General features: G+C 42.1%; 1 protein-coding gene across 10 annotated transcripts in view; it reads left to right on the top strand.

The window, feature by feature from the left end:
- LPIN1 (lipin 1) overlaps positions 1 to 21,218 on the top strand; it is a 143,463-nt gene that overhangs the window by 106,356 nt on the left and 15,889 nt on the right. For all 10 annotated transcript variants that reach the window (XM_061622754.1, XM_061622759.1, XM_061622757.1 and 7 more), the window contains 8 exons: positions 6,758 to 6,887; positions 8,567 to 8,888; positions 11,197 to 11,290; positions 12,861 to 13,051; positions 15,370 to 15,463; positions 15,691 to 15,760; positions 18,632 to 18,724; positions 19,970 to 20,025. In XM_061622754.1, coding sequence (XP_061478738.1) covers positions 6,758 to 6,887; positions 8,567 to 8,888; positions 11,197 to 11,290; positions 12,861 to 13,051; positions 15,370 to 15,463; positions 15,691 to 15,760; positions 18,632 to 18,724; positions 19,970 to 20,025 — 1,050 coding nt within the window. The remainder of the gene's footprint in view (positions 1 to 6,757; positions 6,888 to 8,566; positions 8,889 to 11,196; positions 11,291 to 12,860; positions 13,052 to 15,369; positions 15,464 to 15,690; positions 15,761 to 18,631; positions 18,725 to 19,969; positions 20,026 to 21,218) is intronic.

Raw genomic sequence — 21,218 nt, 5'->3', positions numbered from 1 at the left:
AACCAGGCCTGAACCCAGACTGGGATGGGTCAAGATAATCTGTTTCATCCAAGAGTACTTACAACTGCTTCACCACAACCCTCTCAATCACCTTCTCTAAGAAGGAAGTATTTGCAACCGGTCGGTAGTTGTTACAAACCAGTGGATCCAGGGTGGGCTTTTTCAGGAGTGGTCAGATCACCGTTTCTTTCAAGGCAGCTGGGACCACTCCCTCCCGCAATGATGCATTGACCACACCGTGGATCCACTTGGTCAAACCCCCTCGGCAAGCTTTAATAAGCCAAGAAGGGCAAGGGTCAAGAGGACACGTTGCTGGTTGCATCATCACAAGCACCTTGTCCACGTCATCAGGCCGCATCAACTGAAACCGTTCCCAAGAAGTTGCAGTAGACATTGCACTGGACACCTCATTGGGGACTACAATAGATGTAGATGGGGCATCAAGACTGCTACAGAGGTGAGCAACTTTACCGTTAAAGTGCCTTGCAAACAGTTCACAGTGGGCCTCCAAAGGGTCTAAAACTCCATTTCCTGGAGTTGATGTCAACAGAGCCCTGACAATACGGAGAAGCTCCACTGGATGGCTACTTGAGGATGCAATGGAGGCAGAGAAGTGGGCCTTCTTCACCACCCTCACCGCCACACAGTAGTTCATTGCAGTAATCCAATCTTGAGGTCACCATTGCCTAAACTACTGTGCATCTCACAGGCTTCTTGTCCATATCTAATTTGGGAACATTGGATAAATTGTGAATTGAATCCTGAAGCTGGTGTGGCATCATCAAGGTGTGCCAAGGAGCTTAGAGGTGACTAAGAAGGCTGAACAGTTTCAGCCCTTGAGGCTTGTTTTGAGGCTGTTCAGCTGGATTAAAATAGATTTGAGAAGAATAGATTGCCGAAGTCCAGTTTGTGGACCCACCAGCCCTCCCACCCCCGAGATTCCAGATTTCTATGGCAACTCTAGTACCAGTGAAAACTTAATCTGATACCACACAGAGCTAGTTGAGGTCCTAGTATTGTCCTTCACCATCTAAATATATGTATTTTCTCCTTCCTGCTTGCCTGCCTGCCTACTTGTCCTGGACATTGTTTTCTGTCAAACTCGAACAGTAAACCCTTTGAGGCACGGAGTGCATTATTTATTCCAGGATAATTTTTTTAAAAGGGTTGATGTTCTCTTTGGGGATTCCTGATATAGTACAAATCATGATCTAGTGGGTTTTTTTTTTACTGAGATATGTATTTTCCTTTTTATGGTGTCCATAATGCAGAAGTACATTAATACTGGGAATTAAACACTGCCACTTTGGCTGTTAAATATCAAAATAGTTCCTGTTTTAGTAATGCAGAGAAGTCACCTCCCTTTTTACATAGTATGTTCACTTGAGCTTTGGCGTACCTCGGCCCCCACTGAAATCAGGCTAGAAAGAAGCATTTGTTGTAGCCAAAAGAACAGGTTGTGATTTGTGTGAAAGTGGGGCCCATAACAGTTTCTCTGGTTTACGCATGTACTCATGGGCCCCAAAAGATTGGCAATTGCTTGCTTAAAAGCTATTTTGTAGAACTCTTCTCTCTCTCATTCCCACCTCATAGTCTCGGAACTCTTGATGCTACACTGAATCATTCATATATTCTTGATAGCTTTAGGCAACTCTTATGCCTAGTGCATGAACATAAGTGGCATGAACTCAATTTTGTTTGCTCAATATGAGGCTGATGCTTTAAGCCTCTAGGTAAGAGCAGCAGAACGTTTTTAGGCACGAGGGGAACCAGCCTCAGTTATTATTTTTATTTGTTTAGTTTGTTGGATAATTACTTACTTGCATCTAAAGTTCTTTAATAGTTGTGATGTTATTATTTCTTATTAAGTAAGAAAATCCAGTCATTCTTGTTGTCTTAGTATGCACATCCATGGATTCAGTTTGCGTTATTTACATCCTGATCCAGCAGGGCCGATCCCTAAGCACCTTGGTTTTTTCTGGATCAGGAGATGTTTGTGCAAAAATGTTTGTGCATGGAGGAGGGGACATACCGTATATTCCGGCGTATAAGATGACTTTTTAACCCAGGAAAATCTTCTCAAAAGTCAGGGGTCGTCTTATACGCCGGGTGTCGTCTTATAGGGCGGGTGCTGAAACTTCCGAGCCGGACTGGAGAATCTGCGGTCGCCGCATATGGTGGGGGGAGCTCAAAAACGGCCGCGGCCGCATCCCTGCCGTATGCAGCGACCGTATGAAAGCAAGCCGGCTGGCTGGGTGCTGGCCTCGAGCTGGGGGGTGACAGTCACCCCACCTCACGCGAAGGCAACCCTGTTGCTACCAAGCGCCCCCAATACTATCGCCCCCAATACTAAGACTCACAGGTAGCTGCAGCCTCCGACAGCAGGGCGGGGTGCCGTAGGGAGCGCACCTCTGTCTCCTCGGGGGGGGGAGTCGTTCGCTGTCCTCCCCAGGTCCGGCAAGCTTGTAGAGAAGGGCTCGCTCAGGCAAGGCAAGCGCGCACGCTCCCGCGTCTATCGCCTCCCTATTTTGACAAGGACGAGCCCAGTGCAAGCGCACACCCGCCGGCCTGAGGCAAGGAGGCGGGAGGAGAGGGATGAGCGCGGAGAAGGCCCTCTCCCTCCGAGACAGCACGGGCGCTGTGCCCTCCTTAAGCTGGCAGATTTCTTCCACTCCGTCTGACAAGGCGCGTTCCCTCTCAGACCATCGCAACACGCGCGCGCGCGCGCGGACTTTCCCAGGAGGATCCCTCCGCCTGTGTAGCTCTGAGACGGGCTCCCGTCTTAGATGAAACTTTTTCAGCTATAAATTCAGTCAGAAGGGTCTTTTCTGACTGGGGATAATTTCTTCTGGATAAGGAAGAAACGTGAGATTTCCCACATAGCTTTGTCGTGACTGTGGGAGTCTGGAATTCGTCAGAATTGTCTGCGAAAGAAAGGCTTCCAGCTGCTCAGACGGAGCGAGGATTTCTATGCTAGCTCAGCTGAATAAGTGACCCGTTTTTTTTCTTTAAAGAACAACGGACTAGCAGGCAAACATCCTCCTGTCTATGCTTATCATTTTCTTATCTATACAGCTAAAGAGATTTGTCAAAGTAACAGCAATTAAGATAACCTAGGCTATCCTTCTTTCCTTCTTTACTCACGGAACTAAGGGGGAAGAAAACAAAAATAGCCTATCTTTTATTGCAAAAAGCTGATATGGAAAATAGCATTTTAAAGATTACAACGGATGAGGGATTTCTGATTGGAAGAGATAAGAAAAATCTTTTTGATTTATAAGACTTTTGTGTAATATATGCATGGGACTATTTTTCCTGATCTACTTTTTTTTTTTGACGAATCTGCTCATTCTCTCTGCTACTAGTTATTTGGACGCTGTGAACTAAAGCTGTTTTTGCACTTCTGGGCATATAAGAGATAAGGACTGTCTAGCGTGTGACGTCAGTTGGTTGGAAAGATTAACTCCTTTGTAACAGGATAAAGAAATAAACTGCTCTTTGCTTGGGACATTGAAAATTGAAGGAGATTATGGATGTACAAGAAGGGACTTTATCTTTAGACATGTTTCAGAAAATAATGAATGAGATTAAGTCAATAAAACAAGAACTGAGAAATAATAGACAAGCGTGGAAAATTGAATTTCACGAAATGAGACAGGAGCTGAAAGAAATTCAGGATTCTGTGAGAAAGGAGAATAAAGATAGATCTGGAAAACCAAAAAAAGATGAAAGAGAAATTAAAGGCAAGGTTCAAACTTTGGAGATTGGATTAAATATGGACATGAATAAAGATTTGGATTTCCTGGCTCTGACGGATCCTGGAGACAAATATTATAGTTTGGAATTCAGCGCTGTCCCTGAAGGAATTGAAGAGATTGGAGATAAAGATATTATCGGTTCAAAAAAATTCCTGGACTGGAAGGATTTGATGGAATTTGAAATGGAGAAAGTTAACAGAATTAATCCCTGTTTTGTGTCAATGGAAAAATCTTCAAGAGATGTACTAGTGTATCATGTGGAAAAGAGGAACAGAGATGCGGCTTTGCAGCAATACTTCAGTGATATGTTCGGAATTCATGGCAAGAAAATATCTGTGATGGAGGAAATTCCTATCAGACTTTTATTATATGACTATGACAGCAAGATTTTTGGATGCGTGGAGATGGAAGATGGAAGATGGACCTAATACGGATAAAGACAGAAGAGCGATTTGAAATTACTGGACTTAGTAGACTTGATGAGTTGGATTAATTGACATGTTTATTTAGGGGAAAAAATTGATTGATATATATCTCAAGGATTGGAAACTTCTCTTTGACTTTTTGTGGAAGATTAAAATGATATGATGTTAATGAGATTTGAAACCAATTAAGATAACCGCTGGAGGAAGGTGATTTTATAATCTATTAAGAGATAGGTTTGTTATATATTATAGATTTATAGCTGAACTATGACAAATCGGAAGTCAATATTTTTATATATTTTTTCTCTTTTCTTTTTTTATTGTATTAGTTATTGATTTGTGTTTTTTTTGTATTGTTTTGGTTTTGAAAATTTGAATAAAAATTAATTAAAAAAAAAAAAAACACGCACGCGTGCACGCTTCCTTTAAATCAGGTTGTGATCCAGTAGTGTATTAGTACCATATATTCTGGCGTATAAGACGACTTTTTAACCCAGGAAAATCTTCTCAAAAGTTGGGGGTCGTCTTATACGCCCAGTCGTCTTATACGCCGGAATATACGGTATATCCAAGGCTGCCTGTGTAGCAGCCGACACTGACTCTTAGTTCTTTTGGTTGTAACAGCAATGGTTATTTGTGTGTGCATGCTCGTGGGAGAATTGAATCCAGGCACTAGTTCCTTTCCCCTCCTTCCTCTTCAACTGTTGATCAGTACTGCATTATACATTCAAATGTTAATTATTTAAAACATTTTCTTAAAATGAACATATCTTTTATTTTCCAAGGCAGCCCCTTCATCCGCAAGTTTTTTACATGACCTTTCAATTTAGGGCTGATTCAGACATTTCCTTTTTGCAGTGGTTATTCCTATGTCAGCAGATGAGAGAAAATGCACTGAGCAAATGAGTGCTGTGTGGGTCTGATTTATCTGGAGACCTGTGCAGTTCCTGACCCAGGATATCCATGCGCATTTATCCCCATACCCCTTCTTCATAGTACAGGAATCATGTGTCCGGCCAGCCATATCCTCACATTATCAGGTCACAAAGTGTAGCTTCCTTTAGCTTCAAAATGATAACATGAATTGGACTTCGTTGATTTTACTTCACTAAAGAAGGATCTCTGTGTGTGTGTGTGTGTGGGCTGGACTGGCACATTACTGATTTATGTTACTGAATTGCAATCCTAAATGGACTTCCTTGGAAGTATACATCCCATGTGAAATCAACAGGTTCAGCACCTCCCCTCCCCAATGTGTTTAGGTTTGCATGAATATTTATACTGTATTTATTCACCAATCATTAAGAGAGAAGAGTTCAAGGTTTTTATTTCCTTGTGGCATAAGCTTATTTTGCTACTGATGGGTGGAATTCAGTGGGGTGCTATGTCTCTTATTCCGTCGATACAGTGATGTCTCCTTGCATCCAGGGAAATGAACTCCAGGAAAAGTTCTCTCCCTGTGTGTCCCCTGAATCTGTTTAGGGGTGTCTCGAAGTCTTTGGAGAAGATTTAGCAAGGGTGCGGGAAGGGCATGGGGGCAGGAGAGGGAGGAGAGTCCCATAGGCAGAAATCCTTCCACCTATAGGAGACGTTAGTTGAATGCTGGCCTTTGTTTCTAGTATTGACGTGGTATGAATATCCATGGCTGTAAGATGGACTGCACGTGCAGATAAAAGTTTGAAAAAATATTCAGAAGCCTTTTGTTGTATTCAGTCAGAATAAATAGACCATTTGTTTGTTTATTGCATTTATATCCCACCTTTCCTCCAAGGAGCTCAAGGTGGCATACATGGTTCTCCCCTTCCCATTCGATCCTCACAACAACCATGTGAGGTAGGTTGAGTGGCAGTGACTAGCTTAAGGTCACCCAGTGAACTTCATGGCTGAGTGGGGATTTGAACCTTCATCTCCAGGTCATGGTCCAACACCCGAACCATTACACCACACTGGCTGTCATACACAAAAGCATGTATGACAAGAGAAGCTCCTTAGCCCACAGCTTCCAAGTTTGAAGTCTTCTTCAAGCCGTCTCGCAAAGAAAAGAGAGCTCTGCCCAGGGCTCCCACCAGGTTCTCCAGGATTGATCAGGTTACCAGACTTGGATGCCTTGTGACGCCTGTCTCCGCCACTCCGGATTCGGGGATCTGAACCCACCTCTCATTTGATTGGCTAAGGACAACAGAGACCATCACCTGTCCCTTTGGAAGTACTCTGCAAGTAACTACTAGAGTGCTAGGGCTTTGAGTCACACATGGTATTTGACATCTAGCTTTAGAATGCACATAGACTAACAGTTGCAGGAGTCACCAAAGGAGCATCCGACTATACCACCCTCTAAACTGGAAGTCAAAAAATTGCTGAAGCTTTCTTATTTAACCTTGTGTTTATGGCTACTTCTTGGACATGGCCTATATCATATTACAGGTTTGAAATATATTTGGCATTTTTCGGTTTGCATTTCCAATAACAATATCGCTGTAATGCTTAATAAATTGGCCTGAGGTTGTGCATATGCTTCTCCTTTTAACACACAACTTCTTTCATTTCCTCCTCCTCCTCTGCTTCTTTCTGCAGTCCTTCGAGTTCACGGCCCCCTACACCTAAAAGTGATTCAGAATTGGTCAATAAATCTTTGGAAAGGGGTGTTCAGAAGAATAATCCACAAATGCATTGGGACTGGGGAGAACTACCTCAAGCCACAAAGGTACACAAAAAGAAAATAAGGAAACCAAATGTTGCCAAATGATAACAATAAAATATATTCAGTTTTTCTTTTGCTTTTAGGGCTGACTATCTTAAGGTAACGGAGAACTAGAAAATGCTGATCAGATACTTAGGAAGGTTGCAGACACATCACTAAAACATACTTTGGTGTAATATGCACAAGCCTTTAACCTAGGCTCTTCCTTCTCCTCCTCTGATGTGGATGCAAGGAAGTTTTAAATTAAGTGTCATTTCATCCAAGCCAGGACAAACTGTGGTTAGTTTTAACTGTGGTTTGTAACAAGCCAACTTCAACTTGTGGTTTCTGATTCTGGCTTGTTCGAAAAAAACATAGTTAAATCCAACCGCAGTTCCTGGTGTAGATGAAATGACAGTTAGCTTAAAACAGAAGCAGATACCCCCATGTTGCTGCTTGCATCCATGCTGGAGGAGGAATGGGGAGCTGGTTGGTGCATGTAATGCTAAACTGAGTCAGGACTACTTAGTGATTATTGATTACATTGATTATAACATGCTTTTCTCACACTCTTGGCCACGCATACAATCTACAAGTGGAGGAGAGTGGAATTGCTGCTACTGGCTGCACCCCTGATCTGTGTGTGGCCTCTGGCCGAATCTCCGCATTCTGCATGCTGGGCAGAATTTGAGGAAGAGCCCTCCATGTGTACACTGGTATGCACGACTGGGAGACTTGATGTGATGTGAAATTAGATTGGTTGGGTGCAGATCTCGTTCTTGCACAAAGTTTTGAGGGTGTGGCCAGAAGGAGCTCTTCCTGCTCCTCTCCCAAAGTCGAACATGTGAACGGGAGAGTGAGAAGAGGATTAGCTCTTTCTAATGGGGCAATCCTATAACTTACTCCATTTTTAAAAAACTTGTATATACTTCAGAGAAAGGTTACCAAGTGGCACTTTGCTCTGGATCTGGTCAATGCGACTGCAGTGTCCCACTTGCCAAATCAGGGTGGGTTCCCCCTCAGTATGGAATTCTGATTGTGAAAGAGATCAGGATCCTGGGGTATGTCAAGAAGCAGGATTCCTGGCCTACTGCCAAGCACATATTATTTTAGGGAATCTGTGTGGCCATTGTGTGAATCCTGCAGTCCTGTTCACCAGTGTGCTGCGCAGGACCCTGGATCAGTGTTGCAAGCAAAGAACATTTAAGCAGCAGAAAGGAAGTGGCAGGCATCCACTTTCCAGAGGCTCAAAACACGCCAAAATGTCAATTTATATCCCACTTCCCTTCCATTATGGAACTCAAGGATTTCCATGGAATATGTGAGGATGCCCAGGTGGTGTTTCATCCAGACACTGTGCAGACTCAAACCTGAGCTTCAGCAAGGTGGCAGCATCATGTGCACTCAGACCATGCCCTGGGAACATGGCCAATAGGTCTTTGTAGACTCATCTATCAGACAGGTCCCCTAATGAGAAAGCAAAGATTGGCTACTGATCTCTTTTGAGTGTACACTCAGCAGTAGACCTGCGGTTGCTGCTGCTATGTATTATGAGGGGTAGTCTTAACTTTGGCTTGAGGACCGTGTAACAACATTCATGTAGTGTGGGTGAAAGCAGTGCTTGTTTTTCACAATGTCACACGTCATCATCAGGGAAGCATCTTTAAACTGGTGGTTTTTTTCTTTTAATTTCTTCTTTCTAGTCTTCTATTCTGCTCAGGCCAAAAGAACCCTGCTCTGCAGTGAGTGTGAATCCTTCTGAAAGCACTCACTTTCGAGTCATTCAAAATAATGCTTCGGAGGAGCTTCAGAGTATTACTCCCTTACCTGTCCTGGAGCAAATGGATGCTGTGATGACTCTGGCAGAACCTGAACTTCAGGGAGCAGTACTGGAGATAAATGAGCCAGATGTGGAAATGTTAGGGGCAGCTGCACCTCCGCTCTCTGCAAACGAAGAAGTCAAGCAGGCTGCGACTTGCTCGCCCCAGCCAGTGAGCAAAACTGATTTTCCCTCCAGGAAAAAAGGTATAACTGTTTGCATGATTGTTTCTGGTTTTGTTTTCTTCCTGCACCCAGGCGCTATAAAAGTTTAAGCAGTTTGCTAAGAGAGAAACAACAGATTGGGCCTTTTTAGAAAATGAGATAGCGGGGGCAAAAGAAAGAAAGCAGTTTACTCTTTATATCAACAGCAACAAAACTAGTTTGCAAAGAGGCTTTTGACTGAGAGACAGAGGAGAGAGGGAAAATGTCTTCCTTGGACTGAGTCTGTGTGCACATCATAAAGCACACGACTTCCCCCACAGAATCCTGAAAGCTGTAGTTTGCCCCTCACAAAGCGACAGTTCCCAGTATTCTTTGGGAGGGAAGTAATGGGGTTTAAATGTATGGTGTGGATGCAGCTTGATTCCAAGTTGCAAGCTTAAAGGGAGTGGGGAGCAAGATGAGAGGGGTTGTTGGGTAAAGGAAAGCAACACCATTTCTCCCAACACCATACAATGCACTGGTTGGAGGGGCAGTTGCAACCAAAGATGTACAAAACATCCTGCAAACTTTTTAATTTTGTTTTAAAAGTGTAGTTTCTCCTTAGACTTCTTTGGAGAATTTGTCAAAGCCTCAAACATTTGCATTAGGTGATAATTTCCAGCACCATTTTAACCATGTCTACTCAGAAGTAAGTCTTACTGAATTCAGTGGGGCTTACTCCCAGGTAAGCAGAGTCTGAAACTGAGGTGATCATACTTTGGGCACATCATGAGAAGACATGATTCACTAGAAAAGACAATAATGCTGAGAAATACAAAAGGGAGTAGAAAAAGAGGAAGGCCAAACAAGAGATGGATTGATTCCATAAAGGAAGCCACAGACCTGAACTTACAAGATCTGAACAGGGTGGTTCATGATAGATGCTCTTGGAGGCCGCTGATTCATAGGGTCGCCATGAGTCATAATCAACTTGAAGGCACATAACAACAACAACAACAAGCAGAGTTTGAGGCCAGTTTGAAGGAGTTCCCAGTGTAAGCAAGCCACCTCCCCCCGCTTCCCACTTTTCTTAGTCTTAATGAAAAATAACTTTTGCTTCTGCTAACATTCTTCAGATGGATTATCCATCCAGGAGCCCTAAATCTACCTCTTGTTTCACTGTAGGCAAAATTCAGTGGAAACACAGAAATGGAAGGCAAGGATCTGTAAATGTGAACTATCTGAATGGGCAGTTTGTATTGCAGGAGTATGGAAGGTTTTCATCCCTTAATGTTAGAGAGTTTCTCAATGGAAAGTCAGTCTCTGCATCTCAAGGGGGAGGGAAGGGACTTGGCAGAAGAATGTCTGGAGCTGCATTATTTACCCTGTTACAGGAATTTGAAAGATTTTCACATTCCAGTTAACTCTCCCATGCTTATTTCATCTTAGGTAGTCATGTGCTGTGCCTTACCAAAGTTAATTTGTCTACAGCTGATTGTGAAAGTGAAAGTTCGCTCATTCCCACGCATATCAACAGGATACAAGCAGTTTCCTTTTTATAACCAGTTCTTCTCTTTTTGTTTTGTTCCCAAGTTGGCTAGCTAGAATCCCAGTCCCACTGAAATCAGTGGGAGATTTCCTATTATCTTTAAGTTCTCTATCTTCAAGCAGAAATGTTATGATTACCTACTCTCATTTCTGATGTTCATGGGTGATTTTTCAATGGTGTTTTTTCCCCCCACAGTGGAAACTATTTAACTTTTACATGTCATTGGCATACACTTTTCTCCTCCATAGCTAATTTTTTCTATAAGAACATATGAAAAGCCCTGCTAGATCAGACCAAATGCCTGTGTAGTCCAGCTTTCTGTTTGCACAGCGGCCAACTAGGTGCCTATGGGCAACTCACTTGCAGGCCCTGAGAGCATCAGCACTCTCTTTAATTTTAAGCTGTTACCAGCCCAGTTTGCACATAACGCTAAGCCAAATCATGGCTTGGCATAAAAGAGCAAATGGATAGATACTTGGAGCGAAGACTGTGGCATAGCACTCTTTGTTTCAACACATTTTGTGCCTGCTTTTGATTGCTCTCCTGGCAGCATTGCCCTATCTCTCTGTATATTATGTTCTGTCAGGAGGGGGAAATTCTCATTCTTAACACTAGGGCAAGGTTTATTGTGAAGACAGTTTTGATGGAGATATGGGCTGTTAGTTACCATGAGCAGTCGATGTTTGCCTCTGGACTGACGGTGCGTTCTTCAAAAACAAAAAAAAACAGGCAAGCAGAATCAATGCCTGCTTTTGAGGGGGGAAAAGTGACTGTTTGGATAGAGCGCTTTATATATTAATACATAGTTTCTGCATTTCACAGATAAGCGCAGCCGACATCTTGGTGCTGACGGTGTGTATTTAGCTGACATCAGAGATATGGAGCCAGAAGTTGCTGCACTCTATTTCCCTAAAAAGTATGCAAAGTATTAGTATTAATTGCACTTGCAATGTTTCTGTCTGGTCCCACAGACCACAATAGTATGCATCCATACATCAAGAGGCAGTTTCCTAATGGTTATAACAATTTTAGCGTCGCTTATATTCTCTAATAATGGTGAATGATTCATTTACTTTACCTGTACTGTTCTTATTATGAGAAGTTGTTTAGGAAATCTGATTCTACTAGATAATCGTTGGTTTGGATGTAATCAGCTGTCCCCAACCTGCAGCCCTCCAAATGTTTTGGACTATAACTCCCATCATCCCTGATCATTGTCCATGCTGGCTGAGGCTGATGGGAATTGTAGTAGAAAAGTAGACCACCAGGTTGGGAAACGCTGTGCTAAACCATGATTTAGGGTTAAGATGCTGAGCTGCGGTGAGCCTTGGGCTCACATGCTCTCCCCTCCTTCTCCAACATGGAGGAGTTCTGAAATGCTTGGTTCCCATTCTAAATTAATCGCAGTTTGTTACGATGTTTAAAGTTAGACAAATTGTGGCTAGTCTTAACCGTGGTTTCTTAAAGCAAGCCACCTTCAAACTACAGTTTATGAAGCTGACTTGTTTCAACTAACCATAGATAAGATTAACCACAGTTTAAGATTCTGATGATATGTTTAGGGCACGCCTGATAATTCCTTCTAACCTTCATCAGGAAGGAGAGAGAGTGGGTCATTCAGAGGGGGAGGGGTGGTGGAGGGGCGGTGAAAGTTACCATGAGAGATTCCACCATGCATGTACAAAATGAGGCCACAGTGCTCCTGGAGTGATGGTATGTGATGACATGCCTTTGTTGAGGAAAAAATATAAGTTATGTAAATTAAGCAACTTTTGAGTTTGCTTTTGTTACTTTCCTTTATTCTGGTTTTGGCTGTCTTGAGGAACAGCAAGGATCTATGCATGGCACTGAATCCCTACCCTGACCACTGCAAATCCTGCCAAAGCCCTCAATCATTGCACTTTTGAGTTTTCAGCAAGCCATTACCCATATACCTTCAAGCCAATCTTCAGCCATAAGGGCTAACAGGTTGCTTCTCCTTCTCGCTAAGAATGAAAGCTGAGATTTTCAGGATGTTGTGCCCAAATACACAGATGCTGTACTTTGGCAGGTCTTTCACAGTGTTTGACATTGGTTTTCAAAAACTCTGCCCCTTGCTTGCTCCGCTCACCAACCCCACCCATTCCCCAACCCCACACTTCCCCACCACACCCCCTCACCCCACACCCGCCCCCTTGCTCACCTCACACCTGCCTGTTTGGAAGCTTTCACTATTCTGTACGGGTGGGGAACCTTTGGCCTTCCAGATGTTATTGGGCTCCAGCTCCCATCATCCCTGATTGGCCATGCTGGATGGGGGAGAGAGGAGCTGGAGTCCAACAACATCTGTAGGGTCACAGGCCTGCTGTCCCTTATGCAGAGATAAGTGATACAGTGGTGGCACCAAGGGAGTATGATACAGGTTTAGGTTTGTACGATGAGGAACTGTGTGAGCAGTATGGACCAGAAGGGTATTGGAGACAGCTAAATCATTCTTCTCGTCTCAGCGATGATCAGAGTGCCCACTCAAAGAATGCAAGCGAAAATGGACCTCGCTCAGCTAATCAGTCCCCTCAGTCAGTTGGAAGCTCAGGCATCGACAGTGGCATTGAGAGCACCTCGGATGGAATAAGAGACCTGCCATCCATTGCCATCTCACTTTGTGGAGGACTTAGCGACAACAAAGAAATATCTAAAGGTATGCAAACTGCTCCTGTCATTCTGTTTGTATGACTAAGTCTTGCTATTTAATTGGCTCCTGTTATGAAAAACTAAACAGTGGCCTCTTGTGGCCGTTGTGTGGTAAGATGATGGAACATCATGTCTCAGTGAACATTCATTGCTAGCTGCAGTTAGGAACACTGGAAAGCGGCCTTATACTGAGTCAGGCCATTGGTCCATCTAACTTGGTATTGTCTACCATGACTGGCAGTGCCTCTCCAGGGTTTCAGACAAGGGACATTCCGAGCCTTACTTGGATATGCCAAAGATTGAACTGTGACCTTCTGTATGCAAAGCAGATGCTCTACCACTGAGCTATGGTCCTTCCCATGTCAGGTTAAATTATTTATTTCAAACACTCTCTTCTCTCCCCCCCACTTTTGGGAATCAGTGAAATGTGTGTTACCCTGTATGACTCGCTGTATTTAGCATTTGTACTGCCATTAAACCTCCAACAAACTTTCCTCTTCCAACAAGCCTTTTAAGTAGAGACCTTTATCCTAGTCTGCATCTGTACTGGAATTGTTTTTAAGAAGTTTTGTTTTAAAGATGTTTTTATTATTTTATTGCTTGTTGTTTGCCACCCTGGGCTCCTTTTGGAAGGAAGGTCGGGATATAAATTTAGATGACGATAACAATGAATACCTTTTTTTATTTATGATTCGGGGCATTTGGTAGATTGCTATAAAAGACAATGTGTTTCTTTTAGGGATGGAGGAGAAATCTGATTCCGTTTGCATTTCAAACCAAATTAATAAAATTCACACTTTCTGAAACACTATGAGAACTGAAACACAGCCATCCTTCGAAATTTGCACTTACCTGAATTTTCAGATGCAGTTCTCCAACCAAGCAGTGTTTACAAAAATGCATATATTAGGAGAAAATGTGCACAAAATGAATATGGTGGTGAAACTAACATACAAAAATGTATCATATTAGGATAAATTGCTTGCAAAAATATGTATGTTAGTCAAAACTGTCTACAAAAAAGTATTTATTAGGATAAATTCACACTAAAATGCTGAAGAATTTTCAGGAGGATTTTTAAAAAAAATTTTGCAAATTACTGCAGAAATATGGAGAACCAAATTAAAGATTAGAAAAATGAGAAACGGAGACAACTGAAATTGTCGGATCGTTCCGTCTCTAGTTTCTTTACTATGGCTGAAGAAAGCAAAGCTGGGGTGCATTCAGATGTACCTTTAAAAAGGACTCACTATGTTATTTTTCCCCCTTCTCCTTCTGCAGAGTGAGCTTGGGTTCTGCCCATCTTTGCAATATATTCAAGCAGACTTAACAGCAGGTTGAATGCTGCTCTCACTTGTCTCCCCCTCCATCTTCATCCAAGTCTTTTAAAAAAAATTAATTTAATGTTTATGCTTAATTTTTATTAACCCCTTCCCCCACAATAAATGCAACGCAATAAACATCAACAACTACTGTTACAGAGTCTGGGAGTTAACAATAACAGCAGAGATTGAGAGTCACACAAGATAAGTTCAGCTGAACTACTCCTACGCAGCAGCGTCTCCCCAAAAACAACAGTTGTGAGACTGGTGCCTGTTGCGACCCCCTCCCTGTGAATCCATTTAAAATATTAATTCATTGAAATACTGCTTGCTGCTTTTGTAATCTTTAAAGAAGGAAGCTCCATGTAAAAAGAGCTGCAAAACTGTTCCAGTATTGGGTAGATTAATGTTGCAATCGCCAGCACACAGTTTGGCTTCTGCTGAAAGCTAGCAGAACGAGTTTCCCTTGAACCCAATCCTAGACTGGGCATTGTGCATCTATATATTGTGCCTCCACAGCAGTTTGACTGCGCAAACAGTGTACATCTGCATGCACTCTTACTTTCAATGAGGACTCACATTTTAATTTAGTTCCCACCCATGCCCATCCAGTGCAGCCAGCCAGCACAGCTAATGGTCAGGGATGATGATGGGAGTTGAAAGTCCAACAACATCTGGAGAGACACAGGTTCTCCATTCCTGCCCTAGTAGGTTGATAAACGTCTTGGTTTTCCTCCTTGTTTGAAACTGAAGAATAAAATAAAGTTTGTCAGTCACCTAACAGGCTGCAATACATTGCTTGAGAGCTCTGCTTGGCTTCAGGGACAGGATGGGATGTCCCAAGTTGTGTAGGCCTGTCCTAAGGGGTTACCCTTCTTTGGTTTCCTTATCGTCTGCTATTCCAGCAGTAGTGAAATAACGGGGCTGACTGCTATATATTTCATCATCTGAGCCCATGTATTGAATCTCATGCATGTTTTCATTTTATTTGCCCTCTCAACAGAAAGGTTTTTAGAACAAGAAGTGACTTATCAGCAGTTTGTGGACAATCCTGCTATCATTGATGACCCTAACCTTGTGGTGAAGATCGGAGGCAAGTAAGTATAACTCAGTAGAAAAGCTGGAGCTTCTCCAGAGATATGAATCAGTTCCTTATCAATTTGAATCTCACTATTACAGATAAGGCCCAATGTGGGTTCAACTAAATGCCATTGCGCTAACTCACTGGCACTATAAATATGAGAAGTTATGCCTTGAGGCATGTGATGATATTTTGCTGATTTTAAAAAAAATAATGGCACATAAAACTGTTTTTACCTCCTAGATACTACAACTGGACAACAGCAGCTCCCCTTCTGCTGGCAATGCAGGCATTTCAGAAACCTTTGCCAAAGGTGAGATTGACCATGCAAGCCTTTTGGGGGCAAAGAAAAGCAGGCACATTCTCTCTCTCCCTCCCCCTCCCCCCAGATATAGCAAAAATTAGAGGAACTGCCCCTTATGAACTTGTACAGTGCAGGCTACAATCAGTGAATCATGCTTCTATGTTTCCCCCCTGCCTTACAACCTTTTGCTTCCCTCTATCCCTAATACACACTTAAACATACCTTGGGGCGATGTGGTCCTGTTTCTTCCCCCCCCCTTATAGTTAAGGATGGGCTAGAATTTAACCCAATTTGGTTTTGGTTCTGAATTTTCCATAAATTCACTTATTCTCTATTGTTGCAGGTCGGATTGTAATGTAGTGATTTTCCACAACTATTTTTGAAAATGTGTTGTTGTTTTTTTAAAAAAATCTGCTTGTAAAATATTTCTATTAAGAACAATAATTTTATCCATATTTGCTTTCATTTATTGATATTTCCTTTCAAAATATCAATATTTCCTTTCAAAATATTGATGCTAATACCAATATTTTTGGGGAGGGGAAAAACAGATTGGTGGAAGCAGCAGATAGTGGACAAAGAATGAGCTCAAATTGATACTGGCCTATTAGGTCGACGGAACGCTTCTGAACCGGGATCTCCCAACATATCTCATCCTTACTTTGAGTCTAGTGTAGTCCCAGGTTCGGGATGAGCGAAGAGCTTCTGTCATATGCTAATTCATGTTTTGTTAGCTTTAATTTGGGATTCTAGGACAAAATTTAAGAAACCCTACAATAGAAACATAGTTCTAATTTCAGTTACGTGTGCATTTCTCTCCAGTTTCCAAATGGGCCATGCATTTCATTGACCATCTTGCCTTGGGTACTATTAGACGATGGGCCTGCATTGTCTAGACCAGCCTTTCCCAACCAGTGTGCCTCCAGATGTTGTTGGACCACAACTCCCATCAGCCTCAGCCAGCATTGCCAATGGTCAGGAAAGATGGGAATTGTGGTCCAACAACATCTGGAGGCACACTGGTTGGGAAAGGCTGGTCTAGACGTTGACTGAGCATGAGCTTGCGATTTTATGGATTTGATTTGCATCTGAACAGCGTATCGTTAGGACTGAACAGCTCCTCTTGATAATTGAGCATGTTTTGAGGCAGCCTTGATTAATGTGCATTTATGTGTTGATTTCAGTGGCTTTGACCATTGTGTAATGCTGGGCTGTAAGCCTTCCTTTGGATCCTAATGTCCCCTGTGAGGGGACAGAAAGATTAGAGTTTAGCATCTCACATGCAAAATAACTATTAAAGAGTAAATCCAACTTGAAAGTGCAATACACTAAGCTAGGAATGTTTATATCCAGTTACAAACCTTTCCACTTGTTGACAACCAGTCCAGTGCCAATGCAGTTTGAAAGTAATATGCAGCTAGGCCAAAACAGCTTTAGATCTGCTTAGCGGTTTGATGGACTTAGTGACCTGCATCTCTCTCACCTCTCAAGGGATGGTTGACCCACACTTTGTAGAAATGTCCACAGAAGGATCAATAAAGTTCCAATAGATAGCCAAGGGCTTGGGGTGCTGCAGTGCTACAGCTATGTTCTTATGCTAGAAAATCTCATAAAGAAATCCGAGGCCATTGGCTGGTCACAGTTAAGAAAGGAACTATATATAGCTACATGCTGACATCATTGCTGATTTAGGATTCCCTGTAGCCCTGTGCTGAATCATATGTCGGAACCTTATCTGCCACAATCTCTTCTGTGCCATTGTTCACACAGGTCTGGTTCACACATGCAGGTACATAATGTAGTTTCTCTGCATTATTTTTGTAAACTTTGGCATCAGAATATAAAAATACTACTTTGAAAAGCATAAGCTTTGAAGTGATGTAAGGAGACCTGAAATTTCTTTTTGTGGTGGTTTTATCTTTGACGATGTCCCATTGACACATGCATGTCATCACTTGATGGTAACAGTCATCCAGTAACGAATGCTCATGTGTGAATCAGCACAGATATTTTAAGATATTCCTCCAAGTGAGTTTGAATAGATTGGACTTTTATTTTAATTTTGGCTACAACATAAGGCCACATGGAGAGAAGAACTGTAGCTATGTGGTAGAGCATCTGCCTTGCATGCAGAAGGTCCCAGGTTCAATCCCTGGCATCTCCAGGCAGGGCTGGGAGAGATTCCTGGAGACCCTGGAGAGCGGCTGCCAGTCAGTGTAGACAGTACTGAGCTAGACAGACCAAGGATCCGATGCAGTACAAGACAGCTTCCTATGTTCCTAATATGTACTGAATTTGTATATTTGTTAACATGGTAAAAAGACATCTGTGCTTATGAATATTTACTATCCAACTCATTAGGGGAGTACATTCCTTTATCTTCATCAATAAATGACTAGTGGCTATTTGGGTGCATTATACTACTTCTTCCCCTATTTTACTATACTGAATATCTTTTAAGAGACAGTAAACGACCATCCTGCAAAGTTTCATTATTATTTTTACCAAGGACAGTCTCACATCTTTCCCACCTGTGTTCCTTACCAGCCAAAACCCTTTATGATTAGAGACGTCTTTCTCCCCACCCTCCTAAACATCATACTAATGCCTTATTATGCCTTTTTTTGTTTTGTTTTGTTCCCATTTTCTCTTCTTTTTAAATTTCCTAAGTGTTCTTGTTTAAGTTACTTCCGTACATTTCTGGATACCGTTAGGTTTTGCTTTGACAAGATTTGTGGTCCACAGACAGTATGTTTTTTTTGACTCTCTGCTTGAGTTTAAATTGTGTGTGGCTTGTTTCTTTTTTTTAATCTTATGTTTGCATGAGTTAGATTCCTTTTTGTTTGTTCCATTATTTATGTTACCATCCATTTATCACAGGCCACTGTGGATTCTATAATGAGGGATAAGATGCCCAAAAAAGGTGGAAGATGGTGGTTTTCATGGCGAGGGAGGAATAGCTCTATCAAAGAGGTAAGTTTGGAAAATAGATGGACTGATTTTTTTTTCCAGGTCAGAAAACCATATACTATATTTGGGGCTGTGTGTAATTCCTGAAAATCAACAATTGATATTTCTGACTCTGTATCCAAACAATCCAAATTCAGCAGAAAGAAACCTGTATGCATTTATGCAGATTTGTGTTTTTTGCATAATTTATCTTGCAGTTTTTATGGTTTTACTTAATTTATTCCGCTCGTGCTCATATGAGAAAGGGTTAAAAAACTATGCAGGGCATTAAGACTCAGTTATTGAAATCTTCTTCAGTCATACCATCGGCTTATGACATTTTGTCAGATGCTGCCTGCTGACTTTTAAGTATATTCTTGCAGCTCTAAGGGCTAGAAATTTGTTTTTTAAAAAACAAAAGTGGAGATTTTCAGGAAAGCAATTCTGCACCTGATATAACAACTTGATGCTTTTTCTGCAACCCTCCATAATCACAGCATACTTACAGCCCTGCATATATGCCCTCAAGTAGTGTTGAAGGGCCACTATCTAAGAGCGTATGAATTGCCTTGCTGGTTTAGGGCAAGGTCCATCTAGTGAGCGTTATGTCTTAAACAGTGCCCAGCCAGATGTCTCTGGAAAGCTTTCAGGCAAGCCGTGCTCTCTTTTGGTATTCTGTGAGAGGTTGCTTCTTGACCATTTAGCTATCATATCCAATAACTATTGGAAGACCTATCCTCCATAAAACATCTAGAACTGGGGTCTGTCAGTAGCTTTTAATCATAATAACTGGTGTCCCCCACATGACCAGGATCAGCTGACACAGTGGTGTACTGCTGCCCTTCCAGTAGTGGTGTCGCTGCCACACACTGGGGTGTGGAAGATTGATGGCAAAGTTCGTGCTGTATGGGCAGACCGGTGGGGTACCAGATTGGCTCTGCTGGTGTGCCCATGCATCTCCAGCACCATCTCTGCTTCACCCTGGTAAGCGGTTTTGGTGCAACACTGCCCCACTGTGCCAGCCACACCAGCGCATGAGCAATCTGAGCATGTAATGCACTAAGGTCAGCTGGATAGAATAGAGTAGACCTTGCTTTTGGCTCATGCCACAGTTTTGCTCATTCATTCATGCTGTTTCCCCTTCCTATTTGAAAGTAAAAGAAATAGAGGTCTGCAGTTTTCCCTCTTCCTTGCACCAGGATAGTTCTACCATGACTCTATGTATACCATGCCTGCATTGTTCTTCATCTTCTTGCATTTCCCCTATAGGAAGCAAAGCCCGTGCAAGGTCTGAGTGGAAAAGAAGAGTTGACTGTTGCAGATAGGTATTAATAATTTCTGTTTGGCTTTTTAGCTTACGGAGTGCTTTAGAATTTTTGCCTCATTTGTCTTCTCAGCAATAGCAATTTATTAAATGTATATGGCCAGCCATTAATAAAATTCTGTAAGCAGCATACAAGACAATCCTGTGTGGTAGTCTAAGCTGAGAATAGAACACCCCATGCATTTCTTAGCTGTTTCGGGATTTGGATCTAGATCTTCCATGTTTGTTTGTGCGTGAGGAATGATAAATAAGAGTTGATCTGCACGTTCTGAATAATCTTGTGGCACTGTACCTCTGTTTTGACCATGCCACTTCAGATTGCAGGTAGGCTTGCATGAGTGAATGTGAAAGAAAACTACATGAGGAGGAATGGGTTAGAATCTCTAACCCTGGTATGCTTTATTTTTTTTAAGTGCAAAGAATTTATCTTAATGGTAGAGATTAAATTCCAACATATCTGTATCCTGTTGCTATTCTGAATGTGCAGATACAGCTTTGTATGTGTATTTGTGTGCATGATTAGCACGTTGCCTAACAATTCTTTAATTATAGAATCATATTAAAGTCATCCGTGATTATGGTTAATGTAAGATAATGACATGGTTTCTCACATGAATTGTAGTGATACTAAATAAGACTACTTATTATAGGGCATTTTCACTAAATGCAGTGGGATTGCTCCAGAATAAATAGTTTAAAGCTGGGGTGGATAATCTTTGGATCTCCAGATGTTCCTGAACTACAGCTTCTGTTGTCCTTGACTATTGGCCCTGCTGGCTGGCCCTGTTGGGAGCTGGAGTCCAACAACATCTAGATGGCCACAGGTTAGCCACCCCTGGTTTAAAGATTGGTCCTTGTGCCCTTGACAACAAATTTGAGTGATCCTTGTCATTTGGAGGTAGAACAAGCTCTATTTAAAAAGAATAAAATTTGTACTTGAACAAACATGATTTCGAAAGAGACCATCTTAGGTAATGACCAATCTATTTGGCATTAGTGATGGGACTGAAAATCAGTACCAAATTCTTTTAAAGGCCTAAATCACAGGGTGAGTTTTGACCTTTGGAAAGACCCTTTGTCAGCCTGATGATGTGACAAATTCTTAATAATAGCTAAAGTGGTTTTAACATAGTTGCTGTGGTGACAGATGTTGGTTTGGTAGCACTTGCTAAAATCAGGTTAACAATTATACTT

Source organism: Rhineura floridana, chromosome 4 (assembly GCF_030035675.1).
Source record: "Rhineura floridana isolate rRhiFlo1 chromosome 4, rRhiFlo1.hap2, whole genome shotgun sequence".
Classification (NCBI taxonomy): domain Eukaryota; kingdom Metazoa; phylum Chordata; class Lepidosauria; order Squamata; family Rhineuridae; genus Rhineura; species Rhineura floridana.
Note: the sequence above shows the minus strand (reverse complement) of the source record. Positions and strands in the feature narration are given on the sequence as shown.